Source organism: Gobio gobio, assembly GCF_949357685.1.
Source record: "Gobio gobio genome assembly, chromosome: 18".
Lineage (NCBI taxonomy): Eukaryota > Metazoa > Chordata > Actinopteri > Cypriniformes > Gobionidae > Gobio > Gobio gobio.
The window spans coordinates 21134094-21145560 of NC_137111.1; the positions used below are offsets into that span (position 1 = coordinate 21134094).

General features: G+C 35.2%; 1 protein-coding gene across 1 annotated transcript; it reads left to right on the forward strand.

Moving 5' to 3' along the window:
• The first annotated feature begins 1397 nt into the window (after positions 1–1397).
• Positions 1398–11176, forward strand: LOC307142035 (interferon alpha-inducible protein 27-like protein 1). The gene is made up of 5 exons (XM_079842557.1): positions 1398–1520; positions 1596–1625; positions 1762–1932; positions 9505–9615; positions 10002–11176. The coding sequence occupies exons 1-5, from the start codon at positions 1511–1513 to the stop codon at positions 10064–10066; spliced, it is 387 nt and encodes a 128-aa protein (XP_079698683.1). The 5' UTR covers positions 1398–1510; the 3' UTR covers positions 10067–11176.
• Positions 11177–11467: the final 291 nt, after the last annotated feature.

An 11467-nucleotide genomic window follows, 5' to 3' on the forward strand; every position in this document is an offset into this window, starting at 1 on the left:
GAATTGTTACTAGTAAATATGTAATTAGAGCTCTACAATGGCATGTCTTACTAGTAAGAATTGAATTGTAGAGCTCTCTATTCAGTGCTACCTCATTATGATAATTATATCGTATTAATATGATTTTATGATTAATATTATTAATATTCACAAAATGGCCGACTGCACTGCAGGTTGTTCAGTCAAGGCATTTTTAATGATGAATAGAAATGCAGAGGCGCTAATGATCTGCAACACAAAGTTGAATTGGCGCTAATATGATGTAATATTTAATGTTATATATATATTTTTTTTTTAAATGTTGCAGTTTGTGTGGCAAATGAGAATCAATAAAATTATTGAATACATTTTGAGACAAAGGTTTTGTCAATGTTTTTCAGTTTTGTTCAAGGTAATGAAAGCAAACGTTTTTCCAATAATGGAAGAATGTGTAAAAGTAAGGTATTTTGGGTAAAATTATATAAGTAATCATATAGTTTCTGTATTTTTTAAATGAACATATTTATTGAACAAAAATTAATTATTTTATGTATCAAAAAATAGTACAAACTTTGCTAAAGTGATTGTTTTGAACAAGTATAGACATTATTAAAAACATATTATTTTCTGCAATCATAATGGGAATAATGAAAAGCACATTTTTCTTAAGGTTTTTAAGGATTTTTCTTACGAATCATTTGAATGAATGATTCAATGAATCACTCATTAAGACAGAATTGGGCTGGCACATACTGGTGGTTTTGCCTAAAGCAAAAAAATCCCCAAAAATGAGCAAGATATCTTCTTATCCTTGTCGAAAAAATCCCCAAAAATATATGTAGCCTATATTTTTTTGTCAATATCGCATACCACTAATTTGGGCTTGTAATTGTTTGTTTGGTCATGAGAATTAAAAAAAATAATAATTTGGCTATAAGAAATATATGCCGGAACGATTTAAAGCCAGAATAGGTTTAGCCTATTTAAATATATCTCCTTCCAACCTAGGCTATTCCTGAGGTCCACACTTTTTGGGTGTATATAATATAATAATAAAAAATATTATATATAATATTCCATTTTGTTAATCATTATTTCTCTCTGATACTTAAATTCCACATATAGTTATTGGGTAATTAAAACAAACATTATGGATAAAAAAGGGGAGAAATAAATTTTAAATCTCATTATGTCAGAGTTGGAATTGGAATTATTACTAGTAAGAATTGAATTAGAGAGCTCTCTAATCATAATTGTTACTAGTAAAAATTTAATTAGAGAGCTCTCTAATCATAATTGTTACTAGTAATAATTGAATTGTAGAGCTCTCTAATTTAATTCTTACAAGTAAAAATGCAATTACGGCGGGTAACGCTAGGAACAATTTAAGTTAAGACGGCTTGCCATAGAGAAACGCTATTGCTAAAACGGCTTGCCATAAGTTTTAGCTGAGTTTCGTTTCCTGCAAAGTCTTTTAAACTAATCTCTCTCACACAAGCAGTCAGTTCAACAGCATCCCCGTTGACTTAAGATGGTTTCCTGTAAGTAGCCTATACTGCATAAATTTTAGCCTAATATTCATCAGTCACAGTTATCAATGTTTGTTTTCTTATTAGGTATACTGATTGCAGCTGGTGTAGGAACAGGTAAAAGGAATGCGGAATCTCGTTTTACTCGATGACATGATCTTTGTTGCAACACAAATGTTAATATAGGTTAACTGTTTAAGTGGTTTTTAAATTTGTATCCGTCTGAACCAGTATACCCATTTTCCACCAATAGTCTTAGCAGTTGTAGCAGTTTGTGCAGTTCCCGCTGTTCTAGCAGCGCTCGGTTTCACCACTGGTGGAATCGCTGCAGGTTCCCTTGCCTCCAGTATGATGTCATATTCCGCCCTGAATAACGGAGGAGGGGTCGCCGCTGGAGGCGTGGTAGCAATTCTTCAATCCGTTGGTGAGCCAAATATAAACCTCTGCGTTTGAACTACTGTGAATATCATCTTCACCCCATGTGATGCAGTGATTTGTATAGACCAGGGGTGTCCAATCCTGCTCCTGGAGGGCCACTGTCCTGCAGAGTTTAGCTCCAACTTGCCTCAACACCTGTATGGAAGTTTCTAGTATGCCTAATAAGACCTTGATAGCGGGTTCAGGTGTGTTTAATTGGGGTTGAAGCTGAACTCTGCAGGACAGTGGCCCTCCAGGAGCAGGATTGGACACCCCTGGTATAGACCAAGCGGCAACCTCCCCCAGTTCATCGACTGGCCGCTAGAGACAGGCTCCAATAGAGAGCAGAATCGCATGTTTTACTGTCTATGGTTAAAATGCCCAACTTTTCATCAGAAAAAAAACATGTTTACATCCTGGTACAAATTATTATTAATATTATTATTTTCGTTTACATTATATAAAGCCTTAAAGTTCTGCATAATTAAGGGCGTGGCCACTTTGAGTGACAGGCTGTTTGTCTTGAATGCTTGAATCTGATTAGTTGAAGAACATTCTAAGGTGTGCTGTTATTTTCACCGAAACGCACAGCTAAAGTAGTCCCAGGTCTTGACCGTATTACAGTTCCATATCACTTCGCCAGATAATTTCAGTTATTTCAAAGGTCCTTACAGCCCATTAACAGCAAGTGAACCAAAACCCACCAATAGTCTCCAACTGCAGCCCACTGACCAAGCAAATAAATATAGTAAACAATAGGATAAAACTCAGGGACGAGCACAGGAATTTTGAGGGGCAGTTGCTCTGACCAAAAAAAAAGGGCACTCCCCTACCAACCCCCCCATATGAAGGACTAAGAATAACAGGGTCTTTATTAAAATGTATATACACAAAGAAGTAAAACACTGATATACAGCACTCAATCACCTTAATAACAACATAGAAAAACATGACTTGAGTCATGAAAATCCCTACATGTGACTGCTCCTCCTCATCTTAAATGGAATGTAATTATGAAACATTGCCATAGGCTAAAATATGAGTCTGATTAATTAATCAATTCACACAGTGTCATGTCATCTTTATCACAGTGCAAAGTCTCTGTATCACCTGCTGGTTGGCTTTTTCGCAGCCAACCCTGCAGTTATGTGCTGCCCTTTGCTGCCTCCCTGAATCGTCTCTCCCTCTCCTGAATCCACCTCTTTTCAGTGGGCATCTTCTCTTCAAACAATACCCAAAATAGTGATAGGATTTAGGCATTTAACCATTTTGAATAAAATAATTAATGTGATGCATTACTTCCATCATTCATTGTTCTTGGTAAAACGAAATGTGAGAAACTATATCAGCAGACATGTAGCTTAGTTTGCCTAATGCCTACCAAAAAAATAGTAGCCTACACTGTAAAAAATATCACATGCTATCTGCTTAAAAAAATTATGGTAACAATATTACACGTATTATATTTGAGTAGATTTTAAGGTTGTTTTTTTTTGTGAAATTTACCCAAATAAATTAAGTAAAAATTCCTAAATTATTTAGTCTATGGCACATGATGAATTTAATATTATTAGTGGAAAGTGCTTTTTTAATTTAAGTTGACTTTAAAAAATAGGTTATAAATTATATTAAATGGAAATTACCTGTTTATACATAGACTGTTTACTGCTAGCGCAAGCAGAAACAAACTTGTTATTGCACTAGCATTAGAAAAGTTATTTCTCATTGAACAAAGAAACATGCTTCATAATAATAATAATACTTGCAGGTATTTACATCACAACCTTACCATAAGCTCTACTCTTCTGCACAATGGTAACGGTCAAAACTTCAACATAACAGAAACTCTTTCAAATGTCAAACATAACCAAACATTAAATATTTACAGATGTTTCCCTTCACTCAAAAACACATAAAATAACACTTAATTTCAATATTAACTCTCTATTTCCAGCCATATGCAAAGCATGTTGGGAACTAACAATGGTGTCTCTAAATAAAACTGCACAATTGAGCTAATTCTCTTAAAATAAATAGGTAACCTTATTTTCCTTAATTTTATCAGCTTAATCGGTTCTTCGATTGAAGCCTCAAAATTGCTTACATTTCCTTAAAAAAATTAGGAAAATGTATCTCTTGGTTTTATTATTGAAATCTTCTTAATATATTCTATCAAACACAAAACCACAATTTCAATAATGAAATGTACCCATTATATTTAATTATCACATTATTTTTTTTAATGAAAATTACAAGACCCATGATTCATTTTTGACAGTGTAGGCTGCTTGTCTGCAAGCTCTGTCTGATTATTTAGGCTAAACGTGGCAAACTCGTCCTGGATTTATGAAGATTTTAATTCATTTCATAAAACTTGATGATGATGATCGTCCGTTTGTTAAACCTTTCCGACAACGTTAAGTTGTCTCACCCGACAACCGCGTATACATATATATATATTAAAAGTTTGGATACTGACTGTACTATTTTGTTTTTGAAAGAAGTCTCTTCTGCTCACCAAGGCTGCGTTTATTTGATCCAAAATACAGCAAAAACAGTACTATTGATAAATATTTTTACAATTTAAAAGAGGCTAACTGTTTTTTTCTATTTGAATATATTTTGAAATACAAGTTATTTCTGTGATTCACATGATCCTTCAGAAATCATTATAATATGCAATATATGCAATTATATAATATATCTCAAGAAACAGTTCTGATTATTATCAATGTTGAAAACAGTTGTGCACCTTTTTTTCAGGATTATTTACTGAAAAGAAAGTTAAAAAGAACAGCATTTATCTGAAATATAAAGCTTTTGCAACATTATAAATGTCCATGATCAATTTAATGCATTCTTGCTGAATAAATGTATTCATTTCTTTGAATTAATCATAAATTGATCTTTATTAAATTTAAATTGATCACAGGAATAAATGACATTTTAAAATATACTCAAATAGAAAACAGTTACTTAACATTTAAGTAATATTTCACAATATTACAGCTTATTTTGTATTTTAATAACATAAATGCAGCTTTGGTGAGCAGAAGAGACTTCTTTAAAAACAAAAACGGAACGCACCCCATAACTCATGTGATGTTACGTCAAATGCACACGAGCAGCAGCGATTGTTGCCAAGTAAGTTATTCATTCCCAGGGGAACAATACAAACTAATAAACGGTTCCATTTTCATATTTCTTTGCCTGCAATTTTTGTTGCGGCCGCGGTACATTATAAAAGTAGCCCAAAAAACACAACCCGCAGCTCCGTAACCTTTCCCGCGACTCCTATAGCCCAATTGTGCAGGAAAACCGTGACCCTGGCAACTAGTGCCGCTCATGCAGGTCGCGTGCAGCGCTGCAGCCACGTAAACAGAGTTTGCCCTTCCCCCCTACTTACTTTCACTTTAAGACGGGTGCCCGAATATGGAAGTGAATGAGACTTTGCAATTTCTTTTTAATTTTTTTTAATGCCTACGTGAAATTCTGCATCCATTGTATGATTTTTTTTTATTTTTTTTTGTCCACCTCGGAAGGGCAACGTGAGTGGAGAAGGGCATATGGGCAGTTGCCCGGGCAACCTGAGCAACCCCCCTGTGCATGTCCCTGATAAAACTGACAAATTATTTCCATGTTTGTTTGTGACAAATGTAAATTTGTACAGAAAGCATGAGCAACAGGGGCGGTTCTAGGATTTCACCCTAAGGGGGGCTTAGCCCTCACTGCTGATAACACTACTGTGTTATGGCTGTGTGTTGCAGAATGTTGATAGCATAAATGTGATCATAGCTGAATTACATTAGTTTAAATAAACCTAAAACTACACATTTTACAGTCTTTGAAAGAAAAAAAAGTCTACAGTGTTTCCCACAGATTAGAACCCAATTTGTGGTGACGGGCGGGCGGGGGTTTGGGGGTATTTGGGGTTGGTGATTGGCACAAATATCGATTTCGATCTTGATTCAGTATCAATTCATATAGCCTATACTGGTACATATAAGGAAAAATAAGTTTGCCTTTTTAGCACCATTTTAAACTGTTCTTGGGTTAAATTATATTTGCTTGCATTCATTAATATTCACTTGTGTGTGCTTATATAAGTATCATTAAAAATAATAGGATTCGAGTTATTAACGTTTTTACATTTTCACATTTAAAGAAATCTAGTGTTTGATCATGTCTAAATATGTATTCAAAAGCAAAACCTAAAAATAAGTAAGCAGTTATGATCTGCAATACTTTTTTGAGCAACTAGAATGTATATTTATTAAAGAGCCATTCAGGCACCTAGGTGGGTAAACCATGGCATTACAAATGAAATGTATTATTTTTCCAGCCACAAAATGACTCTAATTTGCCTCTTTGCATTGGAATTCTCTGTTTTATCCTTAATTACACAAATTGTAATATAAATAAGAAAAATATTAGAAGAAAAATATTTTAATTAATTAAATGGTCATTAATGGACCATAATTATTGCACAAATAGTAGGCCTATTTAGTACCAAAAGATCTCTTCAAAATAGTATTCAATAAATATTATTAAAATAAAATATAGGACATTTATTTTAATTGAAAGATAGTTAAGGTGTATGGTCACATTTGACCATCAATGAGTATTAGTGTGACCCATTAATAACGAATACCTGAGGGCTAAATACAAGAAAAACATTAACATTATTGCATCTCCATCACTCTCCATAATACAATTATACTTTAAATGTGGTTGACGCAATAATCAATGCACACTATGCTGTACTGTTTACCAAAAATTGCTGCAAATACCTGTATAGTGAAGCTGTTGTATCCGCTAAAGCCATTCAAATGTATTGGTATTGACCAGGTATTGACACGGCGCTAGAAGTATTGAGAGCTAGATGAACCACCTGACCGCGCGCGCCGCAGCAATGAAAGCCTGTCGCAACTTTTTTTCAACGCCTCTGGCTCTTTAACTGTTATGCCACATTAGCGCCAAAACGCTATTTATAGGGCTTGGGCGTCGTGATGTCATTACTTGGCGTGGCGGCCATGTTGATGGCCTCCTTTACTGCTACTCGGACTACTACGCACTTTTTCGAATTTCGTTTTAAAATTCTAAAAGCTTAGACTTTGTTTCAAATCAAAAGGTTTGGCAATTTTAGAGCGAGAGACGCGCATGAGTGACAGAGAGACGGAGGGAGAGCAGGGAAAGGAAATGCACGCAATATGTGGCGGCCGGTGTTGATTCTGTGATTCCCACTTTCAATAAATTTTGATAACATGATAGTTGATAGTTTTAGGGGGGCTGGCATGACAGACAGGAAAAGGGTCTAGAACCACCCCTGATGAGCAATATGACGTCATATTGCTCAGAAAATCCAAACGGCTTGATTATAGAGAGTGTTTCGGCTTTTTGGTAATGCAGGCCACAACACAATGACGTGCGAGTAGGCTAAATGATAGTTTCATTTTCCATTGAACTATCCCGTTAACTCTACAGCAACCCACCACTTAGCTAGGTTTCCATCGTTACAAACTATAAGTTCCAATTCCTATCACATTTATTTGTAGTTTTAATGTAGGCTACTTTTAGTATTTTTGAGCTACTGACTACTGCACTACTTAAACTTCTATGAGTCAATTTCCATGAAGGTGTTTTGCCTTTTACCCAAGTTAAAGGGATAGTTCACCCAAAAATGAAAATTCTGTCATCATTTACTCACCCTCAATTTGTTCCAAACCTGTATAAGTTTCTTTGTTCTGCTGAACACAAAAGAAGATATTTGTAACCAAGCAGATAGAGCAACCATTGACTACCATAGTAGGGAAAAAAAATACTATGGTAGTCAATGGTTGCTCTATCTGCTTTGTTACGAACATTCTTCAAAATACCTTCTTTTGTGTTCAGCAGAACAAAGAAACTCATACAGGTTTTTGACAGATAATGACAGAATTTTCATTTTTGGGTGAACTATCCCTTTAAGTGATGATTGCTACTTCTGACTTGTCTGGCTATCACCAGACCAAGCTCAATTTAAGATTGAACATTGGTCTGGGGAGTCTATGTATTTTTTACTGCACAAGAGGCGTGACAAACGAGCATAGATTAAATGACTCTGTGTACAATCCATAGTTTTCAGTCATGTGACTGTCGCGGAGTGTTGGAGGGCAAAACCGCCATAGAACTCCATAGAGCACAAGCCTGTCAAATTTCCATCTTAAAACAAAAATATGTGAACAAGATGCACGTTTTGGGCACTTATGATCCATATACAGCACCTGCTGCTGTATTTCAGTCACGGAAAACAGCGGGACGTTTTTTAAACGCTTAACGTGTAAAACACTATAGGGTGAGTTGCACCAATAAGGATTAAATTAAGCAAAGTTTAAAGGATTTGTTGATATGGGTTTTATTTTAAATAGAGTCGTTGCACCACTTTATTTTAAACACAGATAAATTACGCAGTAAAACCGTTATAGAGCTGATCAAGCCGCAGATGGAGGTGAACTGAAGACAGGCTAAAGAATCCTTAGTGCAACCCACCCTTAGTGCTGTAATGTACTAAAACAGTGATATTAAAAGATCAAATTCAGTTTACAGCTTTTTGCTGATGTATACTATATACAGGCGAGTAGATGAGGCAAGAATATGAACGCAACGTGTTTTCTTTATAATGGGTTTCGATGGGGAAAACACCTAACGAGAAACCTCATGTTGCACTAATATTCTGTGTTCATCTGCTTTCCTGTACAAAGTATGCAACATCAATAAGGTGTATATTGAATTTGGTATTTTAATATCACTGTCTTACCGCATTAATACTTACTACAAACCAGTAAAAATGACTAGCGGGCAATGGAGGAGAGCCTTGTTTTGCCCTCCTGGTGGCCGTTCCTATAAGCGTGTGACGACACATGAAAACTTTGGATTGGATAGTCCTTCAACCAATCAGACCACAAGAGGCGTGATCAACGGGCAACGACCCACTGCTTCTCTGTCCGTCATCGTGTTAAATCCGCCAATAGCGTACCAGGTGGATAAGCCAGTCTCTGATTGGTTCCTGCAAAAGTGTAACAGAAGCAGTAGAAATGATTGTACAGGTTTCCAGACTGAGTTGCAGATCAGGCTGGGTTTACCCAGTCTAACTTCTGACAACACTGAATCCCGAATGATTTTGTTGTGCGTGTGCAAAACATTTCCTCCCGCGGCTGTGACATTTTCTTTAAAGAATTTTTTTGCGATATATTATAATACATGGCTTATTAGCAACTGTATTACTTTATTTGATCGTCGTGGTGAAGGTCTGGCTATGCGAGACTAATAGAACCCTGACAGACCCTGAACTAATAAAACATGATAATTTAGAGTTATAGTATCATTGGTTATCTACCTCTGTTATTTTAGGAGATTTTTTTAAAGATTTATTGAATTGAGATGAGAAAAAGATGAAGAACTCTTTATGTAATATATTACTCGGGTTTCTTGTGGTATAGTTTCTGTGAATAGACACAAGCCTTTAATTAATTAGTGATTCAATTGCTTCAGCTAAATGCTTCTTTTGAGTGACTGATTCTGAAATCATTTTGTTTTATAGGTGCCGCTGGAATCTCTATCTTATGTAGGCCTGTTATTATATTTGCCATAGTAGGAGCTGTGGCTGGAGCTATAATAGGTGGAAAATATATATGCATTGCAGGAGCCGCAGGTGAATCCAAAGTTCTCTTGATTGCTGAATAGTTATTATTATTATTAATTATCATTATTTATGTTCTTTTTCCAAAAGTAAAGAACTGTATAAGTGCTGTATAAAACTCCCCAAAAATTTACTTTAATATCTGTCTATCCTACTAATAGTTGGTTAAACAGATGTTAAAGCAAATTATTTGTGGAGTGTTATTATACTGCTGCTATAATAAAAGCTTATATAGTTGGCAACGATAACAGTAAAATGCTTTTATTATAGCAGCAGTAACTGTTTCATCTACTATGTGTAGCATTGTGAATTGCTGTAGTAGCTCTGGAAACTCACAATGTGTGATTTCAAACTAATTATTATTTTTCGAAAATAAGTCCAGTTTTTTTTGTCTTTAGGTAATGCAACAATCTCTGACGCCGTGAGCACAGTTGCCAGCATAATTGCCAATTACAATGTGTAACGGGATCACCAAAACTGTAACCATTTTTACATAGTATTCCTTTGTTTTTTTTGTGTTTGCGTGAGTGAGTGAGTGAGTGAGTGAGTCTGTGTGAGTGAATGGGTGAGTGAGTGTATGTTTGAAGAAACGTGAACGTTTTATACTTGCATGTTTATGTTTTATAATGTATTTAGAAAAGGAGTTGAGAATTAGCATTAGCTATAAACTTAATATGCTGCGCATCAGTTGCAGTAATTGTATTGTAGCTATGTTTGACTGCATTGTCCCTGTTAAATAAATAAATCACTTTAATATGAAAATCACCCCATGATTTACTAACCCTCATGTAAAATATCTAGCCAGACCGCCTTGCGTATTCAACTTACGGAACAAACCTAACTGGCATGACGTCGGACGTAGCTCAAACGTTTTGAACTGTTAATTTCTTCATAAGTTGAATACGGAAGGTGGTCTGGCGGAAATATCTGACGGTATGGCTTGATATTTTACTTTATAAAGTTTAAAATATGGGTATTTTTCTTACAAAATCCCACCGGTTCGCTTCAGAAGGCCTTTATTAACACCCCGGAGCCATGTGGAGTACGTTTATGATGGATGGATGCACTTTTTTTGGGCTTCAAACTCAATCGTCCCTGTCACTGCCATTATAAAGCTTGGACGCGTCAGGATATTTATTAATATAACTCTGATTGTGTTCATCAGAAAGAAAAAAGTCATACTGTACACCTAGGATGGCTTGAGGGTGAGTAAATCATGGGGTAGTTTTCATTTTAAAGTGAACTGCTCCTTTAATGCCCCAACAGGCCCTTCACAATTTTATTTCTATTCATGAAGTCAAACATGGCATTTAACTAATCCACAACCATAAATGTATCTCACGATGATTACGTTTATTAATAACATTAATAAACTGGTAATAATAACACTAATCTCTTTCTCTTCTGCTCTTCTGTACTAATCTAGCTTATACTTATATCTTGATTGTACTACGGTTTTTATTTGCTCTAATGATAAATTACTTGTGATTTGATGTTTGGAAAAGGATCTGCTAACAATTTTTTTTTAATTAAACTTTTAAAAAAATAAATGAATTAAATATACTGTATTATAAAGCCATGAGTCTGTCTTTTTTTCTTTTCTTTTTTTTAAGATTTTCTTAAAGCAAACATTACAGCATAGGCTAATGCTAGCAACACCACAGCCTTTGATTCCCAGGGTAAGCTTGAATTCCTAGGTAGGCCTATACCTTGAATGCGTTGTAAAAGTAATTTGAGTTAAGAGTACCTGCCAAATGTATATGTCAATTTCAGAATGCTGACAGATTGGTCTGGGATGCCAACAGCTCTTTTTTAATTTCTCCTGTAGATCCTTTAGCTGAGAAAGGGAAAACTGAATAGATCT